Source organism: Merops nubicus, unplaced genomic scaffold (assembly GCF_000691845.1).
Source record: "Merops nubicus isolate BGI_N331 unplaced genomic scaffold, ASM69184v1 scaffold2926, whole genome shotgun sequence".
Lineage (NCBI taxonomy): Eukaryota > Metazoa > Chordata > Aves > Coraciiformes > Meropidae > Merops > Merops nubicus.
The window spans coordinates 25,914-49,948 of NW_008615593.1; the positions used below are offsets into that span (position 1 = coordinate 25,914).

The 24,035-nt window shown below is 40.2% G+C and overlaps 1 protein-coding gene across 1 annotated transcript in view; it reads left to right on the top strand.

Moving 5' to 3' along the window:
* LOC103775121 (mitogen-activated protein kinase 10) overlaps positions 1-24,035 on the top strand; it is a gene marked incomplete at its 3' end in the record, with an annotated part of 48,922 nt that overhangs the window by 24,474 nt on the left and 413 nt on the right. The window contains exons 6-8 of the mRNA XM_008942565.1: positions 747-929; positions 2,837-2,961; positions 23,707-23,770. Coding sequence (XP_008940813.1) covers positions 747-929; positions 2,837-2,961; positions 23,707-23,770 — 372 coding nt within the window. The remainder of the gene's footprint in view (positions 1-746; positions 930-2,836; positions 2,962-23,706; positions 23,771-24,035) is intronic.

Genomic DNA, 24,035 nt, shown 5'->3' on the forward strand with positions numbered 1-24,035 from the left:
AGGAAATGCCTTTGAATAAGTGCAGAGTAGAATTGCTTGGTTTGAACTAAAATAGAATCCAATTTTATTCTTTTTTAAACTCCAATTGTGGGTTTTGCAGTGTCCAAAATCCCCATGGTCTTCACTGATCCTTGAAATTTTACTATTTCTCTACCATTTTTGGTGTATGCATGTGATGCAGTGAGCTAAAGTTTGATTTTGTGTTTGTTTGTTGTTTTGTTGTTGTTTTTATTTTTTTTTTAATGATATATGAAACTTCAAGGTAGTAGTTCTGCTTACAGAAAAATTATTATCATGAAGCTTAGATATACATGAAGCAAAAAGAAAACAAACATGGTTTGTTGTGTTGCCTCAGGAGCAATTCGCAGAGCTGACTGTACCTGTACGAGAGTTGATTCTTGTTCCCCGAGTTCTTCACAAAAATTTATGAGGGAGACTGTTACTCTTTTCTCACCATGGCATAAATGATGTGAAAGAGTTAACAAGGTGCCTGAGTCCTCTGGTGAGCTGTGGAAGTTGTAGTTTTTTTAAACAGACAAGGTACGTGATAACACTAAGTTTTCATTTCCCCAAACTAAATATTTTTTTTTTTTTTTTTACATCTGACATGACAAAAAGATAGTAACTGTAAAGATGTTATGAAGGGAGCGAAATACCTCTGAGGACTCTCAGAGAACACGCAGACAGAAACATCAGGAGACTACACTGGGGATTGCATTTTGATTTCCTTAACTACTTATGTTCAGATATTGATCAGTGGAATAAAGTTATTGAGCAGCTGGGAACGCCGTGTCCAGAATTCATGAAGAAGCTGCAGCCAACAGTACGGAACTACGTTGAGAACAGACCCAAGTACGCTGGACTCACTTTCCCCAAGCTTTTTCCAGACTCTCTCTTCCCAGCTGACTCAGAACACAACAAACTCAAAGGTATGTCTCACAAATGGACGTGGTTCACATGTCAACAGCTACAATGTAATTGTTTTTTTTTTTTAATTTCTCCTCTCTCTAATTGCAATGGCCACATGGGCTTTGTTCAGCTGAGAGGCAGCTTTTGGATATTACTTTTGGAGAACCTGGTGCTTGGGCAGCCAAGGGAACACATATTATCAATAATGTGTTAAGCATATCTCCATGGTCTGCGTGATGTTTCTGCATCAGAAGGAACTGAGGTGTTCCTTCAGTATCATTCTTAAACTTGTAACACAAAGGAACAGTAGAACTTTCACTGGAAAATCTCTGCACCTGCAGCATTTTATTTTAGATTAAAAATGTCATGTCACCCATATGCCTGCCTCATAGCTGTATCTTTACTAGATAATAGAAGGATATTGGCAACATCAGCCAAAGTGGTGTTGACATACCTGAGCTTTAATGTCTGCTGTGGGTGGATTTCTTCTTTTGAAAAATGCTGTGGGTTGGTCTGGATATATGACGTAGAACACTAGCTTAACTGGAATGTATCTAGATATACCCCTGTAACATACAATTTGCAATGATTTTCATCATATATTGAAGTCTTGTTTTATTTGAACAGGGCAAGGACCTTCATTTGGAAAGCATGACTAATTTGTGTTTAGTATAGAAAGGACTTCTTGTCAGAGCTCTGGAACCTCTGCAAACTTATACTGTATATCTGTTCTACACCCCTTATGCATTTGAGCATACTGAATGCCAGTTTTTAAGTTGCAGTCACAGAACAAGAAACAGCACATTAAAAAAATTGTGCTGGTGCATCACTGTATCATCCCATGCCCTGCCTAAACATTTCACCATAATGTAATGTTAATGGTTTAATTAGATACTACTTTTACTCACCCATGTCTGATGAGATACATAATAATATTTTGCACTTAAATCTCCTTGCATTCTTTTTATTTTCATTTTCTTTTTCATTTACACAGGAAATAATTTTGAGCACAGAAGAGCTTAGAATATTACATTGTTACTAATACTAGAAATCTGTGTTGTTAATTTTTTTTTTTTTCATGGGTTTAGATGGTATTGTGTTTGCTACAAATGCTAAACAGTGAAAATAATGTGGGCAGTAGAAGGATGAGTTTGTGGCCTGATAGGCACAATGGGCTGTATCATCAGGTAAAATAAATCGGTGCTGCAATGTAAAACTCCATGTATATATAAGGTTGTACATTTCTGTAGTGGAGCATAATGTGTCCCACTGATTTAAACTTTGTTATGTGGGACCACTAAGACTTAAGTAGTTTCAAGGTACTTTAAGTGTTGAACCCAGGCTACAGATTTGTCATTATTGCTTCTAATGGGATACCCTAACGTAAGACTGGTACCTATGCCTCACTAACATATTCAATGCCTCTCAGCAGGCTAGGTGAAAAAATCTAAAACATATAGAAAAGTTTTTATGTTTTTCTGAGCCACATTAATTACAAAAAAAATTACAAATTAATTAGTAATTGATTAATTACTAATCAATTACTTTGATTTAGTAATGCCATGATTTTAGACTTCATTATATGAACTTTTGTTTTCTGATCCTGGCAAAAATACAGATACCCCAAGTACATTTTTCCTGTGTGTATTATTCAGCCCTCTACATGGGACATGCATACAACATGTAAAATCTCACTGAAGCTTGTTAGGGGATTTATGATATGCAGCCCTGATGTTGGCAACTTCCTAATGTATCCAGACTAAAGTGATTACTGAAGAAGTCTTGTGATAATAAGGGAAGGGGCGGAAGTACATACAGTCTCTAAAAAAGGGTGTATCATTGTTACTTTCCTAACCCAATTAACCTTCCTTTGGAGGCAATAATTGTTTTGTACTAATATTACGTTTATCTGATTTCATTGTTCCAGCCAGCCAAGCCAGGGACCTTTTATCAAAGATGCTAGTAATTGACCCGGCCAAGCGGATATCAGTAGACGAAGCCTTACAGCATCCATACATTAATGTCTGGTATGACCCAGCAGAAGTGGAGGCGGTAAGTGAGGCGTGACTCTTTACTTCTGACTGCTAAATTCAGATAAGATTCTTAGATTCCTGCTGCTTTACAGCAGCTCAATAACAAGCGTGCTACGAAGAAACAATGTTGTGACTGTGGTGGTCTTTGGATTTACATGAAATGAGATCTGTAGGGACAGGATAGATCTCTTTGTTAGGTTAACTGGCAGTAGATAAGAGAAGCAAAGCCACTTCAAGCATATGAGCCATCTTCTTCTAGATGACATGAAGAAAGGATTTTGAACCCAGTGGCTCACCTGGTTTTTGTAGCTGTGTAAGTCAATTTGGCAAAAGATACTATCTTTCTCTCTAAACATTTCCCTGTGGAAAACAGCAAACCACTTTCTATGTTAGTGTTCAAGGATACATGTGGCAAGGACAAGAATTAAACAAAACAATACAAAAACTTGAAGTTGGGATTCATCAAAATCTTAGAAGGATATAAGTTATTCCTTCCTTAAAATAAAGCAGAGGTGCATGTATTTTCCTGGATCACAGTTCAGTGTTTAGTATAATGTACACTGCATGCAAACAGAAATGGAATTTTTCTTAGAATCCCATCATACTCTAGACAGCTCTCCACACACCCTGAGGAAGCTGGTGTTAATAAGAATGATTACAATCTGCAGGTACTTCAGTGACATGGTATAATAGGTACAGGTACAAATTCAGAGATGTTCTCTGTAGAACTATGTATGAAAAGTATGAAAACAGAAGTCAGTATTTCAGCAGGTTTGGTAAAATTAACTACAAGAAGAAACTGAGACCCTGAACCCAGCAAAATTAAATAATTGGTTTTTAGCAATATGCTCCAATTCAGTGTGAGTTCTTAGAAGTACACTAAACTTCAAAAGTAAATGAAATACACAAAACTCTACCAAATTTCATACACATATGATTTTTTGCAGAGTAGGCTACCTAGGAGTGCTTTATAGTTGGACTGTACAGTAGGGTGGCTCTGCTATCTAGAGAGTCTTTAGTTCGTGTGTCATGTTTAATTTTCTTCAAGAAAGTTTATCAGTCTGAAATGTAAACATTTATACGTTGCAATATTTTACCCACTGGTATGTGCATTTCAGTTTCACATCTCTCGTGAAGATCTCATTCCTTTGCTGGATACTTTTGTTGTATTTCCATGCATTTCATAACTCTGTTGTATAGAACTACTCTGATGTCATAACTCACATTTGGGCCCCTCTTTAAATGTGCTTTGCCTGTGAATTTAACCATGGAGAGCCACTTCTGATGCAGAACAAGAAGGGAATTTGGTACAATGGATGTTTTGATATGATGATTTGCCAAATGTATGTTCTTAGTTATATTTCAGATTGAAGTGGAGGTTGTTTGTCATAATGAGGTTGCCCTTTTAGAAGGAAAAAACTTGCCAGACATGCCTAGAATTACAGCTGACATTGAACTGTCTTTTTACACAGAGAGAGATCAGGGGTTCATCTATGACTGAAAAGAAAATGGCTTAATTTCTGATTGAGAGTCCTCACGTGATCTAGAACAAACCACATCCTTTCTCTGGACCAGGACTGTAAAACAGGAATAATGATCATTTGTTTTCACAGCCAGGTGAATTGCCTAGAATCTAATGAGCCCACTAGCTCTGAAAAGCCTGCAGTAAATAAATTCTAGTCCATTGAGCCATTGGTCTCTCACATGCACCTCCTATCACCATAGACACCTGTACAAATATGGTGCCACACACTATCAAATCACATTCCTTGCATATCCACTGTTGGCTGCATTTCATTCCTCAGTAAATTACTACAGGCAGAAGATGTAAAGCAGTGGAATACCAAACTGTCATTTCTTCCATAGCATCTCAAAGAACAGAGGATGTCCCATGAGGAAAGAACAGCACCTTTAAATGTTCAACTTCAAATGCTCAGTGTTGTCCCAATTATTTGTAGTTTGTACCTTTGTCTGAACTACATTATTTTAGATAACACTGTTATCTTCAACCATCTGGATATTTGCAGAGTTATTGTATAGTTAACATGAGCTGAATATCAGCATTCCCAGCTGCTTTCTCTGTCTCTTTTAGCTCATACTTTTGTATGAGTACCTTGACAATGAAGTGTTATTGAATGGCTTTGACACCAGTCACTCTATGGTAGAGATCCTTCTTCTCTTGGCATCACAGCAAGCTGAAACTAGGGAGGTTCAGATTGTGTGCAGTGTAACCTAAAGAGAAGAGCATGGGATTAAAAACTATTTTGTCAGAGTACTAGGAATTCTAAAGAGAGCCTGGCTTTACTTAACACTTCCTATTTTTCCAATCTCATTTTCAGAGGGAAAGTTAAACTGGAAGACTTTCTTTTCATGATTAACTGTATGTTAAATTCTAAATTTCCATCTGTTCATGCTGACACACCTTCAGTGGCTAGCTGTGAATCATTTACTAATTATTTTTCTGGAGAAAACTTACTCAGTTGGATTTTCTTTGTCTCTTGGTTCAGTTATTGAAGTGCAGTCAGTCCATGTTTTTCACCATTATTGTGTCAATGATGTAGTAAGATTCATGGGATATTGGTGGCTTTCTGTTCTTTCTCAAAAGTGTCTGATGTTCTGGGACTGCAACTAATTGTCAGTGCCTCTAAGAGGAGTAGTTGTTGCTGTTGAGAAAAAAACTGGAGAGAAAGTTTTACTTACGTATCCATGTTACAACTTGCCCCTTCTGGCTGAAGCTTCATGTCTGATCAGCTATTAGTTCTTTAGAAGACACCAAGGTACTGGTATGTGATAAACTTGTTTGTCGGTAACACGAGTGATTTAGTGTTTCAAGCATGAAGTATCTTGTGTCCATTTGGAAAAAGCTGTGTTGCTGTGCACAACAGGCTGGATCCTTTTGTCTGTGACCTCAGACATGGGCCAGGCCAACGAAGCGTAACATCGAGAATACCTTTTGGAGTATCTTGTAACACTGCACTGACATCTGATGTCACATCTGATTACACTTTAGTGCAGTCGCTTTTTGTATGCCGTAAACCCCAGGCTCTGCATTGTACTAATTCCCTTGTTTTACTTTTGTGTTACTTGCTGTTGCAATTTAGTATTGGATAAGGAACGGAACTGCTATCATATGAATCTATGCATCTCTCTCAAATAAATACTTCACTGAAATATCTGCCTTGTTACAGTTGCAGAAGAGTTAGGATCAAATTCAGTTAACATTTTCTAATAACATAGATTATGCATGTCATGAGCAATGGAGAGGTGACTGTCATCTTATGTATTTTTGTTAGATCTTGCCAACTTTGTAGCAGGGGTAGGAACTGGTATTCATCTAAAAATGTTCAACAAATGAGCTCTTTGAAAAGTCACTACTTTTGCTGATTGATTTAATAATTTGACTCTGTGGATTTGTCTATACTGAACTAAACTTCACAGGTTATAATAAGGCAAAATTGCATGGATAATTATGTGAATGACATATAAAAAAATAAAAATATTTTTGTGGCTCATTAATATTAGTTTTTTAAAACAAAGCAAAACAAAGCAAAGCAAAACACCAACCATCAAGGACATTGGTATGAACAACAGATTGCTGTCTAATACTTGCAGGTGGTGTACATCTTAAGTTTCCTATGCAAATTTGAATTTAAAAGTACTTTTTCCCAGTTTTGGTAAGCTATTTTAATAACTGCTATGAAATAACTGCACCAGCATTTTTCATCAGTGACTTTTCTAGTGGATCTCTGGATCTAGCCCACTGAATTTTGGAAGGTGAGAATGGAGTTTACATTTGCCACTGGGCCTCAGCTCTGCAGCTGAACCTGTTTCTAGATGTAAACCAGAAGATGATGCTAGATTAAAGCCCTGTTGAAATGTGTTGAAATCCTTACTCTACTTGTGTAGGTCCTTTCCGAAGCTTAAAAAAATGTCTCATGGGAAAGTTAGACAAATGTGTACTGATCATGAACTCTCACTGAATGCAATCAAGTGGTTGTCCCAGTGTGGTCTCAACTTTTTGTGCCTAACTCTTTTAGCTAGGTTTGGGAGACAGCTTTCACAAATGAAGGACAAAAACAAATGAAAGACTATGGTCTAAATAGTTTTTTCAAACCATTTATCTTCATTTTTCCATATGATTATCAGGAGCACTTTAAAGAAGCTTACTCTTTAGGTAGTGTATGTTCTTCATCTTTTCCTCTCATCCTTTGCCCAAGGAAAATTGTATTTTTGGATGTATGTGTCTATTAGATTTCAAGTAATAGCTCTGTTGATTCCTGGCAAGAGGAGAAGAAAAGCTGTAAGCCAGATTTTACATTCTGTCTGCATCACGCGACTGGCATTAACCACAATTTCTGCCCTGCCTTCCCCAAGCGGGCCTTGTTTCTTCCTAGATGAGGACTTTACCCTGCTAACTCACCGCTTTAGAGATTTGCATCTGTTTCATGGGATAGGTGTGAGAGGGCACAAGAGGACCCTTAGCTGTTGTCTGCAAAGTGGGCAGGCAAGGATGGAGTGGAGGGAGGAGTGGGAGAAAGGATGCACTAGCAAAAATGAATATTCTGCCACTTCCTTAGGGAAAGTTTGCAGAGGACCATCTGGCACCTTAAATAATTCTCCCTTAGGATATGCAGCATGACGAGAATCTATGAAGCAACCCTGTTTTTTCACACATTGTTCTGAAAATGTGCAGACCGGGGAACCTGGCAAGAGAGCAATACGAAAATGCATGTTGGTTGCTTTCATTGTGCTTAACTTTCCACTGTTTTTCCTGATTGTGCCTCTGGGATTTAGAAGCCTGCATTGTGTTGCATCTGCCCATGTTCATTGCACGCTCTCTTTTGTAGCACTTGATAAGCACTTTTCCATGGAGTAAGGTCTTTCATCATGTGCCTAAAAGTTTGCTAGTGGAGTGGGTTTGGAGTTTTTCTGAGCCCTCCCCCCATCATGTGGATTCTTTCTAATATCAATAAATAAACCTGTACAATAGCGATTACACAGAAGTTAGGATAAAGTGGTATTAAACAAGATGGTGTTTTCAAACAGTATAGAACTGGGGGGATTTACTTAACTTAGCGTGTCTAGTCAGATTAGTCCTTCTCCCCAGTAAGTGGTATCATCAAAAGCAGCCAGGCATCTGTTATATAGTATTCATTTGTTTCAGAAGCTAGGAGGGCTGGTAAATGAAAGCATTTAATGTGACAGGAATTTTGAAGTGAGTTGTTGTAGCGATCATGAAGTGTCATTGTATGCTGGACTAGACCATGAAGAGCACTGAAGACAGTTCAGGGAATAAGCAGAGAATTTGACGTCAAAGGTTAACCTGAAGGCAACTATCCTTTACATCTGCTCAAAACTATGGAATGTGCTGGAAACAGATAAAATAGCCCTGTCCAGTTAAAAAGCTGACTAGTAAGACAGTAACAGTCTGGTTTTATATATCTTATTAAAAGCTCATGATCTTTCACAGACTGCATGGGGGCAATAAAACTATCATGTCTTGTTCTAATGGGCAAAGACTGTAACAGAAATGGAAAGTGGTAGGAATGCAATACCCTTTCTCCCCAGCATGTAACAGCATTAAACTCTCCTGGTTGTCCTTAAATGCCATGTGTGATTCCCTGATACAAAGAGGAAGAGGATATGTTATTAGATGTGGTACTTGCTATTACCTAACAGCAGAAGGTTACAGGGAACAGCGCTGTGACTCTCCAATAGACTTCTGCATAAAACCAAACCAGTGCCAAAGCCCTCAATAGCTCTGAAACAGTAATCATAAATACATTTAGAAACAAGCTCTGCACAGTGCTTAGGCTTAACTATGAAGTGGGTGGGTAAGCTAAACTTTGGATTTAGAGGAAATTCTTAGGTCTAACATACTAGCTTAATTAGCCAGGTCCTTTTAAGCCCACTCAGGCTGCCGCAATATCTTCTGACAGCCAGTTGCCAAGTGAAGCTGCTCTAGAGGTGGCTTGGTCCGCAGTGGAGCAGTAGACTTCGGTGTACAGGGGCTTTCCTGAGGCTTTCCTTTGGTTGGCAAATACCAGGGGAGCTGAGAGACCCACCAGGAGCCAGTGGCTCTCTGGGGAGAGGCCGATGAGGCCTGGGTGCTGCCAGGACAGCAGCGGCCACCTCCACACCTCCAAAAGAAGCCCCTGGGGAGTGCCAGTGAGAAGGATGCACATCTTGCCTTCCCTAAGACAGGCTCAACAGTCAGATAAGAAACATATTATGGGTAATAATCAGGGACAAGGCTAACAAGACAGGTGTCATGGTGGGAAACTGTTAATGACTACCCAACAGGGATCAAGAAGCAGAAAAAAATATTCTCTAAGCAGCTAGGAGGAGCTGCACAGTCACGAGCTTTTGTTCTCATGGGGGACTTCAACTTACCCAGGTGTCTGTTGGAAATACAATGCAGCAGAGAGGAAGCAATCTAGGAGGTTCCTGGAGTGTGTGGAAGATGACTTCCTGATACAGCTGGTGAGTGAGCCACCAACAGAAGGCTTTCTGCTAGACCTGTTGTTCACAAATGGAAAAGGACTTGTGGGTGATGTAATGGTTGGAGGCCATCTTGGACATAGTGATCATGAAATGGTAGAGTTTTCAGTTCTTAGGGAAGTAAAGAAGGGGGCCAGTAGAACCACCGCCTTGCACTTCTGGAGGGCAGACTTTGACCTGTTTAGTAGCCTGGTTGGCATAGTTCCTTAGGAGGCAGTCCTGAATGGCAAAGGAGTCCAGGAAGGCTGGACATTCCTCAATGGAAATTTTTAAGGTGCAGAGGCAGGCTAGCCTAATGTGCTGTAAAATGAGCTGGTGAGGAAGAAAACCAGCATGGCTGAACGGAAGTCTTGCTAGAACTCAGGAAGAAAAAGAAAGTCTATGGCAAATGGGAGAAGGGACAGACTACTAAGAAAGGCTATAAAGATTCCATGAGGCTATGCAGGGAGGAAAAGCAAACATCCAATTAGAACTTAATATGGCTACTGCCATGAAAGACAATAAAAAATGTTTCTATAAATACATTAACAGCAAAAATAAGACGAAAGAGAATCTCCATCCTCTGCTGGGTGCTGGGGGCAAATATAGTGACCAAGGATGAGGAAAAGGCTGAGGAACTGAATGCCTTCTTTGCCTTAGTCTCTAATAGTAAGACCTGTTCTTCTCAAGGTACCTAGCCCCCTGCACTGGAAGACAGGGCCCAGGAGCATACTGAAGCCCCCATAATCCACGAGGAAATGGTCAGTGACCTACTACACCACTTAAATGCGTACAGGTCTATGGGGCCAGATTAGATCTACCTAAGGGTACTGAGGGAGCTCATGGAAGTGCTCACCAAGCCACTTTCCTTCATTTACCAGCAGTCCTGTGGACTGAGTTACCAAATGTGACATCCATCTACAAGAAGGGCTAGAAGGAGACTTTGGGGAACTACTGGGCTGTCAGTCTGACCTTGGTGCCAGGGAAGGTTATGAAGGAGATTATCTTGAGTGCCATCACAAAGCACATACAGAACAACCAGCTGATCAGGTCCAGCTAGCATGAGTTTATGAAAGTCAGATCCTGCTTGACTAACCTAATCTCCTATGACAAGATGAGGACTTACTGGATGAGGGAAAGACTGTGGATGTTGTTTACCTGGATGTTAATAAAGGTAAACAACAAAAAAAAGATTTTGACACCATTTCCCACAGCATTCTCCTGGAGAAACTGGCTGCTCATGTCTTGGATGGGTGTATGCTTCACTAGATAAAATATTGTCTGGAAGGCAAGGACCAAAGTTAAATGGCGTTAAATGCAGTTGGCAGCTGGTCACAAGTGGTGTTCTCCAGGGCTCAGAATTGAGGCTTGTTCTGTTTAATATCTTTATGAATGATCTGGATGAGGGGATCGAGGGCACCTTCAGCAAGTTTTCAGATGACACCAAGTTAGGTGGGAGTGTTGAGCTGCTTGAGGGTAGAAACGCAATACGGAAGGGTATGGGCACATTTAATTGATGGGCTGAGGCCAATGGTATGAGTTTCAACAAGGCCAAGTGCTGGGTCTTGCTCCTGGGTCACAACAACCCCACCCAATGCTACAGGCTTGGGGAAAAGTGGCTGGAAAGCTGCCAGGCAGAAAACATGTATTGGTCAACAGCCAGCTGAATACAAGCCAGCAGTGTGCTCAGGTGGCCAAGGCGGCTAATAGCATCCTGGCTTGTATCAGAAATAGTGTGGCCAGGAGGACTAGGGAAGTGATTGTCCCTCTGTACCTGGCACTGGTGAGGCCACACCTTGAATACTGTGCTCACTTTTGGGCACCTCAATATAGGAAAGACATTGAGGTGCTCGAGCAGGTCCAGAGAAGGGCAATGAAGCCAGTGAAGGGTCTAGGGCACAAGACTTATGAGGAGGAGCTGAGGAAACTTGGGCTATTTAGTCTGAAGAAAAGTAGGCTGAGGAGGGACCTTATCACTCTCTGTGACTACCTGGAAGGGGGTTGTAGTGAGGAGGAGGTTGGTCTGTTCTCTTATTTAACAAGTGATAGGAAAAGAGAAAATGGCCTCAAGTTGTGCCAAGAGGAAGTTTAGATTGTTTATTAGGAAAAATTTATTTACTGAAAGCATTATCAAGCACTGGAGCATGCTGCCCAGGGAAGTGGTGGAGTCACTATCCCTGGAAGTATTTAAAAGACATGTAGATATGGTGCTTAGGAACATGTTTTAGTGGTGACTTGGCAGTGCTGGGTTAACAGTTGGACTTGATGATCTTAAAGGTCTCTTGCAACCAAAAGAATTGTATGATTCTCTAATAAGGTCACAGTTTTAGGTGCTCCAGAGCATCCATCATTGCTCTGAAATGAATTTGAACAGTGTTACTCACAGTTAAGATAATTTCTGTATTCAACCAATTGTAACTAAAATATGTGGTTTTAAAAATTAGGAAAGCATACAGATAATGTGCATTTATGATTGTGTGGAATTCCCAAGATTTTAGAAACTGTTGAAATCGATTATCCATCTTCACACATAATTCATGGTAAGGAAACCAGAGTTCAATGGGGAAAAGTATTATTTACTAATGTTGCACAGGAAATCTATAGTAAAATCAGAATAGGAACTTCTCTGTGTTATATTCCACTTAAGTTTTCTTATTCATGGATATACATACAGTCTTCAGTTCACTTTAAAAAAAATATTATGGTTTTGGTTTATGGTATTTGTTTTATGTTATTTACATAATGTTTTATGATATTCATCTACATAACAACATTTGGACTACTGTCATGACTAAATGAGACACATGATACCTTTTTTGCCTCAAATGGTCTTGTTCGATTTTTAGGAAAGAGGACATTCCCATCTTCTCTTGCCTCCACATGTAGACTATCCTCTTTATTGCAGATAATCTCAATATCTCTCTAAGGACACATTAGCTTCTCTGTTGTCTAGTCTGAAAACGCGGTGCTTGAGACTTTTTCACCCACAGCTGCCTTTTTTTGAAGTTCATTATACATTCTTATCCTTCATTGAGATGATCTGTGAATAAATTCCAAGACTGATATTTAATTTTTCGTATGTCTTCTAAACTTTATGCAATGCCAGTTATATGCATGTCACTGTTTTTATTCCAAGATATTTTCTTGCGAACATAATGGATTCCTAGACATGTGCTTTAGAATAGCTCTAGCATTGCCACGTGGGTGGTTCCAAAATCAAATTTCAGAACATTTGTGCTGATTGTTCTCTAGGACTACATCGGCTTGAGCTGCCTTGTCTCCATTCCAATTCCTTCCATATTGTTGAAATTAGTAACAATTTTGAATGGGAGACATACCTAGTTATCAGTATCAAAGTCACAATCTTATGCAAGACTGTGGCTGCTTTCTATTCCTGCCCTTAATTTTTCAAATATCATGTTATTGCATAAAAAATTAACCAAGTATTTTCTTGGTCAAAAATATTTGCTTGCCCATTTCAGGAAGATGCTGTCTTAGAATAATTTTTTTGTATTTAGAGGCAATTGTTTAGGACTTAGTCTCGCACATTCTTTCTTCACCTATAAATTACTTCATTTTTGAACGTTTTGAATATCTGTGATCTCATATTGGTTCCTGCTTAGGAAGAGTATTTTTCCATTCCTCTGTGTCGCGGCCTGATGTTAGTGGGCTACCGGCCCACAGGATGCTTCTGTGACTTCCCCTTCCCCTCAAATGGAGAGGTTTCTAGATAGACTGAGGGCGCATGTGCAGCGCTCACCTCTCACAGAGGAACGGCCACTGTGGGACTGTATCTTGGAGGGTAGATTGGAATATTCCCTCACCGTGCTCATAAATTGTTACCGAGACCAATGATTAATGTATGAATTATTCGGTTTATTAAAAGTCTACAGAAATTGAAGGGCCGAGGTTCAGTAAAGGCAGTCTAAGTATGTCAAAAAGGAAAGTCAAGGGTACTATAGTCTAGTAAGTTTACCCCCACATACCCGTCCCTGCCCCCCCACCCCGGGGGAGGTGTAGAATCAGTGAAGGGAAGGATAGGAGTTGAGCCCGGCAGAAACATTAAAGAATATGTGGATGTGTGTGTGCCTGTGTGTGTGTGTGTTACCGTCCTTCCATAGCGACAATGCAGTCGGCGGCTCAGCGAGTTGGTGGCTTGGCAGGCAGTCCAGGAGGGTGGATGGGGGCAGTGGCGTCCCAGTGGCCAGGGTGACCCCCCAGTGGTAGACAGACAGGCTGGCAGACAGGCAGGCACAGCAAGCTCTGGTCCCAGCTCCGGTTCTGGCAGGCAGCGGTCCCCCCAGGAGCAGGCAGGCTCCAGAGAGCAGCAATCCCCCACCGGGGATGGCTTTGGGTGGCCTCCCCCTCCTCCTTCTCTCTCCTCTCAGGTGGCAGGCAGTGTTGTTGGCAAGCTCAGGCAGCTCCGGGTATCGCAGCAGTCTGGCCAATGCAGAAGCTCCCAGGCCTGCTCAGCTAGCTTGCTTTCCTTTATAGCAGTCACTGTCTGCATTAGCCAGTCTACATTGGCCAGATGCATACTCTGTCAGAGGCAGTCCTTTAGCCTGTTATTTATTTTTCTGCCCATTCTTGTTATGCCCTTATCTGAGCCCGTCTCAGTTCGTCCTTGGCTAAATCAGCAAAAAGGCACTTTGCTTGCTCTGCTGGCTTGAAAGGCATTTTGTTTAGTCTTATTTGGGGGAAAGAGAAAATGGTCTATTCTCCACACATGGGAAAAAATCTAGCAGCAAAATTTGCTATAGATTATTATCTGATGTTTTCTATTAACTAATTTCAAAATTTGTCTTAGATTTTACTGTACCTGAAGCTGTTGTTTGTTGTCTGCCAGAAGCTATCCACTAGAAGAGAAATTTCTTAGAAAACAGAAAGATCAGATGTTAAAAATATTCCTTTTAAGCGTTTCTCTGTGTTGACAGAATTATACAACAGTGATAGATTTTGTGGGGTTTTATTAACTGTGACTTGCACTGCTTTCATTATCTAGTTCTATTTTCATAGGCTTTGTATTTCACTAGGGTACCTCTGCATCTAGGACCACCCATGTGGGACTGGGCTGTGAATTATCATTTGTTTTTCTTTGCATGCCGATCTGTGTGTTACCTTTATTAATGTGATGGTTATCAAAAGGGCTTGGTTTGTGGTTCTCAGTCCAAGATCCTGTCCAGTTTAGAAGCTGCAGCTATATTGTCAGTTCTGTATAAACTATCAATCGCCAGCTGTTAAATGCAATCTGTTAAAATTATTTAAGTTTCATAGTTTGTCATAAAAAAAAAGAAAATCACCTGTCTCTTATTTCATCTCTGAGTGCTGAACATCCATGATGATGGATAAGCACTTCTGAAGAGTGCTGTGACCTTGGCAAATAACACCTCAAAGAAAGTATCACCTTCACTACATGAGACACTTCATGGCAAAATCAAGGCTGTGTGTTTTTTCTGTTGGTTTGCTTTTTGTTGTGTGTTTGTGTGTTTGTTTGTTTGTTTGTTTTTTCCCTCATTTCAGTGTGTACAGATCTCTAACCCTTTGATGATCTGCCACACGGTGTTTTTAGCAATCAGTTACAGGGTTTGAGGTTAGAGGTCTTGGTGTACATCTGTTGTCTCACAAAAGAAGTTTGCAGCTCTGCTTTGTACACAAGCATAGATATTTCCTCTAGTCAGTGACATCTATCCATTTATAGCTGATTAATTATGGAAGTAGAACGTGGCTTCTGCAGCAATCTTTGTTCATGTCAGAAAGAAGTAGTATCACAGAATCACAGAATGTTAGGGGTTGGAAGGGACTTCCAGAGATCATCAAGTCCAACCCCCCCTTCCAGAGCAGGACCATCTAGTCTAGGGCAAATCACACAGGAATGCATCCAGATGGGTCTTAAAAGTCTCCAAGGAAGGAGACTCCACAACCTCCCTGGGGAGCCTGTTCCCGTGCTCTGTAACCCTTGCAGTAAAGAAGTTCTTCCTCATGTTGAGGTGGAACTTCCTGTGCTCCAGCTTGTAGTAGTTACAGAAAAAAATTTCTTTTTTTTTTTTTTCTTAAACCGAACTAAAGGTTTTCCCAGCTTGCTGTTGTATGTATCTGCAAGCTGCTCAGTTATCTGTGTGTAGGTAAATAATCTTTGGCTCCTGCTGCATGGTATCCTTACAGTCCAGCTGTTCAGAAACAGCTCAGACCATAGTTTCTTTGATACATACTATGCATGGAGTCTTCCATAAAGCTCTGCAAAGAGTCCAAGGAACAAATGGGCACAGAGACATCTCTTCTTCCATATCCATAATTGAGATCATGCCCAGCCCACTGTGGCATCCCTGGGCAACACAGGATGAAACCCAAGGCCCTTGACACTTTCCTCTCTAGTTAAAGAGACTTCAAGCCTCTGGTGACAGCATACTGGTGTACTTTGGCTTGTGATGCAAAAATAAATATATAAATTGTATCAGTAACACAATCTAGGTTGTAGCAAAACAAAAAGGAATTTTTATATTCATCTTTTATGAGGATCCAAGCCATTTAACAAATTGTTTAACCTCACATGATTAATTTTTACAGCCTCCATTGCCCATGTTTTTTGTGGATTGCTAATTCAGTCCTTGCTTAGTATGCTGCTCCACACCTACTCCTCCAGACTCTGAAGTTCTGGGAACAGATGCAGAATCAAGCCTTGCTCCTGCCGAGCTTTCTAAAAACAACTCTTCTCAAGGTCTTCACTGCACTGGCAGTAGCTCTGCAGAGACAGGGACAGAGATGGCAGGATTTTTTCAAGTGTAAGCTCTAGCCCATTCCCTTTGCTTTCTAGCAGTGACATGCAAACCAATCAGAAAATTAAGAATACATCAGGCTCAACATATGTTTTGCTTTTTCCCTAGTGAAAATTGTTTTGTCTCTGCCTATTACAAAGGTACTTAACAAATCCAGTAGTCTTCTGACATTTATCTGATCACATAAAAAAAAAATGTTATTTGGGATGGGGCTTGTTTGAGGGTTTACTTTGGTTTTTTGTTCATTTGTGTTTTTTTTTTTTCTTTTTTTTTAAGGTCTGCGTGGATATTTTATGTGTTTTCTTTGTTTTGTTTTCTAATTTTTACTATATTCAATGAATGTTAAATTTAATGCAAAATATTTTGAAAATCCATTTGTACAATGTAAAAGCAAAGAACCACTGAAACAACGAGCTGTTATTCTAAAATCTGCAAGAAAAATAGAATTAATTCCTTCTCTTCCAATCCAAAAATAGGTTCTATTCTTCGTTATTGTTGCCACTGTAATTGCTTACAAATCAATCTGATTTGGTGAGAAAATGGCTACCTTAAACTGAAGCTAGATGCTGCCACCCACAGGCTTGATCCACACTTTGATGTAATGCTACACTTTTTCTGAAACCTGTACAAACTAAACTATGTAACTCTCAGTTGGGTTGGCTGTAAGAAGGATTTATATGAATGCCTATAATAGCACAGCTGCATCCACATAAAAAATGAATAATAATGAACTCAGTCATTTTCTAAAGCATTTCAGTTAGGCAGCAAAGTCATTTTTAGACCAAAATCAGGAGCCCAGGAGGAACTGGGTATGGTAGCTGCTCTGTCTGCTCCATTGCTGTGATAAAACTTTTGTTAAAAACCTCTCTTTCTCCCTCTAATTTTAGAAACTGATTTAAAAAAAAAAAAAAAAAAAAAAAAAGTAGAAAATGAGCTGTCAGCCTGGAAGGGATTTTCTAAGCTAATAACAATGTATTAAGCTTTGTGCTTCTCAATACGAATAATGAAGATCATGGGAAAATAAATTCATTCCTCAAACTGTTGTGGTATTCTCAGCTCAGCTCTGTGCCTTGAATCAATGAAAATGTGTCATAAGAGCTCTTTTCCTTATATCAGGGAATTTAGATAGGAAAGCTTAACTTCTCCCAGCATGTGGGTGCTGGCCTGGCCTCTCAGCACAGCTCCATTTCACCTTGTTTTGCACAGGCTTTAGAGGTTATAGATCCCACATGTGTGAAGAGGAGGAATTCATTCACGTCATTATCACACTATTTGTTACCCTTGACTTTCGCGTTCCTGCCCAGAGCCATGTTTTATAGCTGTGGAGTTAGCAAAGCAGGAGTTTGGTAACAAAGGAAATTATTCCGGGCTCTCTCTCTGTAAAACATCTTCCCTTCCAGAATGTGTTAATCCAGGAAAAAAATGATTGCTGCTTTTCTTGTTGCCTGTTAGTCAACTATGCCTGCTTAAGACGTAGCTGAAATAAATTAGAAGAGACATAAGCCAAAGATTGTGTGGTTGTGTGAACTTAGGACAGGAACTGTGCATCTGATCACTTATTCCTTTTCATTCTGTAATTTGCATTTGGGAATTGAAGTAGTGGAGGAATCTATCCTCTTTTTTCTGGCAGGGGTAGATATACCTCTTGTTTTTCTATGAAAGGTGGAAAAAGTGTTTACACTTGGTAGGAGTAATTTTACCTACAGCCTTTGCATTTTCTAAGCCCTTCCTGAAGCTTTCAGAAAGCAAGGTACTTCCAGGATATTCTTGTCAAGCTTGGTTTACCTGCTTTCCTTCCACACGGCAGAGTAACAATGGGTCTGTCATTGTTCTGACTACAGCTCAGCTAAATGCCCCCCCTACTGCTACTGTAAAAGCCAAGAGCTAGCTATGTAGTGGAACTGATAGCCTCTGTAAGTCTTCTGTAAATTCCTAGCCCCCAAGAGTTTTGTCATCTTCTGCAGCTTTCTGTGCTTTACCCTGTCAGGTGATGCACGCTGCAGGACTGGCTGAGTGGCTGGGCAGGAGTCCAGCAGGCTCTGCTGGAGGAGTGGAGCTTACTAACCACATCCCACTGGTCAATGGTGAAGTTCACATGCACTCTTTTCTAGCATTCAGCTCCCTAATATCACAATCAGCAGAAATATCAAGTCCCTATGGAGATTGCATAGATTTTGGCTGAATTTGTCCTAAGCTTCAGGACTGACTGCAAGGGACTGGGGAGGGTTATTATGCAGAATAAGAGAACAGCTGCATTGGTTTGGGACTGACGTGCAGAAACAAACTTTATAACTCCGGGAGGGTTACAAAACAGGTATGTTTATTATGGGTTATGGCACTGGGTGCAAGGGGATCGATCCTCCAAGCTTGCACACCGAGGGAACAGACAATGAGGATTATATGGGGTAAAATCATGTATATTCATTAGGTTTCATAAGAATAAGTGGGAACATTATAATTATTTCCAGAAACTCATTACCGTAAATGTGTTGGGGTAGGCAGAAGAAAGCATCCTTTAGGTCCAGTATGGTAAACCAAGCCAATTCAGGGTTTAATTTGGTCAGTAAAGTATACAGATTCACCACTACAGGATATAAATCCTCAGTTATTTTGTTGATAGCTCTGAGATCTTGAACTATCCTATAACTTCCATTTGGCTTTTTAATTGGTAGAATGGGAGTGTTGTAATCTGACTCACATTCTGTCAATAGCCCATTCTCAATGATTTTTTCAATAATTGGTCAAATTCCCTCTCTGTCCTCCTCTCTCAAGGGATACTGTTTAATCCTAGATAGTCTTGTTCCTGGTTTTACCTTTACCTCTATTGGCAGTGCAGTTCTTGCCTCTCCTGGCACTTCTGAAGCCCATACTCCTGGATCTATCTGATTTTGTATCTCCTCAAGCATTCCAGCTTTAACTGGGGTGTCTATGAGGACTAGACTTAAGATTTCTATTAATTGCTTGTTCCCTACTTCAAACTCTGTTTTTCCTTTTTTACACTTTATTTCTGCTTCCAATTGTTCTAATAAATCTTGTCTCAATAAAGGTTTTGATGAATTTGGCATATATAAGAATTTATGTACTCCCAATTGTTTTCCTAATTCAAAACTAAGAGGTTTTAGGAAGTATGCCCTTTTGCTCTGGCCAGTAGCTCCCTTTATTGTTACAAAATCATCGTCCACAGGTGTCAAAGCTTGCTTCAAAACAAAAAAAAGTTGCTCCCATGGCTATCAAAAATTCTAACTCTTGTTGTGATTTCCTTAGCTTTAATATAACCAGCGGATCCACTAGGGTGGATTCCTCAGGTCCCCATCAATCTTTTTTGTCATGAGCTTGTACCCTACTTCTTCCTTTTTGTCTCTGTGGGCACTTGTTCTGCCAATGTCCCTGTTGTTTACACCAAGCACACTGTTTCTGCCCAGGGGTCTCCCTCGTCCACCTTGTCTCAGTTCTCTACCTTCTTGTAGCACCACTACCAATATCCTCCTATCTTTCCTCTTGTCATCTTCCTCCCTATTACTGAATGCTCTCCATGCCTCAACCAATAAATTCTCCATATTCCTACTCTCTGTCAACTTCAACATTTGTAACTTCCTTTGAATATCACTTGCTGATTCCCCTATAAACAAAGACACTAACTGTTGAATTCCCACTTCTGACCCTGGGTCCAGGGGAGTGTGCTTTCTCATAGTATCTCGTAATTTGTCAAGGAATTCGGTAGGCGGTTTCTTTTGGTACCTGCCGGATAGCATATAATGCTGAGCAATTGATGTTTTTTGGAATTGCTCTTTCCATTCCTTTTATTACCCAATCTCTGTAGGCAAGGAGTGCCCTCATGGGGATTGATCGATTTGGATCCCAATGTGCATCTTGAAGGGGAAAATGATGTTTTATATCCTCCCCTTTTCCTCCTCAGCTATGTCCCAGGCAGTTTTCATAACTAATTGTTTCTCTGTTTCTGTCAACTAGTCTAATAACAACTGCATATCATTCCCATCAGGGTTGTGCTGTTTAACTAGAAACTGGAAGTGTCTGGCCACTCCCACAGGATCATTCTGGTAGTCGTGAGCCACACTTTTCCAGGTTTCCAGATCAATGGAAGAAAAGGGCACTTTAGTCAGGACTGGCTCGGCGCTGGGTCATACTGCCTCCCTTAGAGGTGCCTGTATTGTCACTTCGTTCCTTTTAGTTCTAGTACAAGAAATCACTGGGCTTTCAGGGGCTTTCTCTCTCTTTCCTTCCTCACTGTCACTGTCCTGAAGGGACAATACCAGTGGCTTATAATATTCTAGTAATTCATCTGTTTCTGGGTTTCTTATTTTATCTGCTTTTGTACACCTCTGTCCCATACTGCATGCAGAGCAACACCTCCTCAGCTTGCCTTTTCCTTCTCTCCAATTTTGCTTTTCAAACGTTAATACTAGTGGATCCCGTGGAGCTGTCAAGCCACAGTCTCATTGACATTCTGAGTGATCCTGAAGATAAAACAATATATTGGAATAGACTGCCTCATCCCACTTTCTTTCCCTCCTAAGAAACAACATCTGCTGTAACAATGTGTTACAATTAAGGGACCCATTCAAGGGCCATTTTTACCCATCCTCCCATTTATAAATGGGCCACCATTGATTGTAATATTTGATTAGAGTTTTCTTATTTGTGCTGCCTCTGGAAGAACCTCCTATCTCCTTCCAATGCATTAAAATATACCCTAAAGGTCTTGCTTTTACAACCTCCTTACTCTGTTTAGCCCCCATCTCATGTATTGACACAAAAAGTATTCAAAGTTTGGATTAGGGTTAGTAGTGTTAAAATTCCACTCTCTGGCAATAAAGATGTCATTCTGATTTACTTTCTGAGATTGCCCCTTTGAACACCGGGCAATTATAGTGGTTTTCAGCATGTGCAATGAGTACACAGAGAAGGGGGAGGCTTCCTCTATCTTGATGGGAGTCAAACACTCCCTCTCTCTCTCTTATATTCTGTTCACTTCATTTGTCTCCGGCTTTGCCCCTCACGGGGAAACAGAACCACGGACTGGAACTCCACGCTCGCTAAGTAGCCAGGCTATGTCTCAGTCACTCTTATTCACACGTGCACTCATTTCCATACATAAAATGTTAATTGCCATTATAACCCTTATTGATGCTTAGGTCGACCAATGCAGTACTCAATTTATACTACACACAGTACCGGGCACTTACGATAGATAACCTTAAGATAAATGACAATTATACGAAAGGATCCAAGTTACTGTGAGGACAAGGATACCGACGCTTGCCCTCTCCACTTAGGGGATTCAAACCCCTACTACCTAGGGCCCAAAAACCCAGGGGCGAGCTTTCATTCTTTCACCTTGTGTAGGATGTCTCCTCACAAATTACAGGTCTCCCTCAAACCCACATACATGGTCCACTGATGGTCCTTGTCTGCTCCCACAGTGATTGGGCAAGGGAGAAAGTTCTTCCCAGAGAAGTCCTCAGGGCACACCAAAGACATCTCCCTCTCAGCCGGTCCTGCAGCCGAGCAGAGAGGGTCCAATCTGGGATGCCAAAATTGATGTGTGGAAACAAACTTTATAACTCTGGGAGGGTATTAAAGCAGGTATGTTTATTATGGGTTGACGGTGGTGGGTGCAAGGGGGATCGCTCCTCCAAGCTTGCACACTGAGGGGTAAAATCATGTATATTCATTAGGTTTCGTAAGAATAGGTGGGAACATTATAATTATTTCTGGAAACTCATTACCATAAATGTCCACCCACTTGTGCCTGCACATTGCTTCCTGGTGGTCGTGGGCCAGGGTCTTCAGGATGAAGGCTCCAAGTCTTCCTCAGGATTGTACTTTTTATCTTTGTTCTGGGAGCATACACAGTGTATCTAAATGGTTCCTGTCGACCTTGAAAGGCACCCATCTTATCAAGAAGTTTCAAGAGTTTCAGTCCCTCCTGTCTGCCAGTTCAGCATTAATCACACATTTTGCAAGGATTTAGACAATACACAAGCTGTTAATCTTGCCACTAGCCCAATTTATGGGGCTTAGTGCGTAAGCAAGTAATTGTTTATCACACATTCTACATCAGTTTGTGACCTAATTGAGATTTGTGGGGAACAAGCAGTAAGCATGAGGCTTGACTATAGCTAAGAGTGTTAATTGCTTATTTCAGAACTCAGACCTCTTATGTGGTTGTACCTTACTTTGCTTATGTAGCAAAACCTCAGGCACTACTGCTGAGGTCTGGCACTCACTTTAAGTCATGGCACAAGTTTCAGGTTCCCTCTTGGCACCCTCTTAGGTATGAGACTTGCAATCCAAGACTTCACCTAATTCCCTTGTCTTTAGCCCTGATACAAATACCACTCTGTAAGAACTTCTCTTGTTTTCAAGTGGACTTGTCCAGTTCAGTTATCCTATAATTCTCCTGTCCCATATTACATCACTGAGCTATTGTTTTCTCAGTTGTAACTGTAGCATGCAAATAGCTTAATGAACTGTTTGTTTTAGAGTCCTGAGAGCAAATGCTCTAGTTCTTAGAGAAGTAAACAGCTTAGTAAATGTGTGTTTAATACTAAGATGTATTGAAAGGGACACAATGGCTGAGTGTCCAAGATGAAAGTTAGGGAAAATACTCAGGAGACAAAAAAGTATTGTAGATACTCTTACCTCACATGCTGAAGTTTCTTGGTAGAAGGAAGGAGGAGAGAATCTTCTGTCTTGCTTGACTACTGTATTTGGCAGCTAACATCAGAAGACATAATGAACATATGGTTTATTAATGAATATGGTTATGGTTTATTCAGGTTCTTGGAAACTCTGCTTGCCTTTGTCTCAGTAAACTCCAGGATCTTCTCCTTCTGTGACATTCTCATCAACCAAAAAACACAGTTTAAAAAAAAAAAAAAAGAAACCTTTCTTATCAAAGCAGAATTACTTGAAAATATGTATACTGAAAAACTTGTGAATTTGCAATGTGGATCAGAAATTCTGACAGGGAGATTTTCTTCAAAGTTAGAGTTACTCTGAGCAGTTTGTACAGCAGTGAACTGTCTAAAGGGCAATGTAAAAATTAATATAGTGATATTACTACTAATTAAGCAGGTTTGGTGTTTCTCTGGTACTCTGGCAGTACTTTCTCTGTCAGTGCAGACAGTCTGTCTGTGGAGTTTCTAGGTGCAGTGTAAGCACAATGGCATTGCTGACCTTAGTTCTACTTAAACTGCAAATATGCCTCTTGGCTAAAAGAGGAAAAGGGAGAAGTATATTGATTTCTTCTAAGTATATTGATTTCTTCTACATAAAGTCTTGAATTCCAGAAATGGTAATCCCTTCAATATTCAAATGTGTTTTATGTGTTTTTTTATGTGCAGGATGCATAACAAAGAAGGAGAACAGAAATTATCTTTACTTAAATAATTACTCCTAATTATTTAAAATATACAATGCATATTGCAATATATACATATTACAATGTAAGAGACAATTGACTTAATATCTTTGTTTTTCTTCTGCAGCCTCCTCCTCAGATATATGATAAACAGCTGGATGAAAGGGAACACACAATTGAGGAGTGGAAAGGTAATCACAGTTTAGAATTATATGGGAAAGGAGTCTTTCAGTGGTGAAACATCTGCATGCAGCTGCCAAGTGCATCTGTGTAAAACTGAAAGAATCCCTTTGACATGAAGAGTTGACATTAGCACTACAAACTTGTGCTTTGGTAGGAAAAATTGTAAGAAATGTCCTGAGGACTATCATTATCTACACAGGTTAATGTTAACACAGGAGGTGCAGATTCCAATGCTTCATTGAATTCTAAGGATATCATCTGAAGAACAGACCG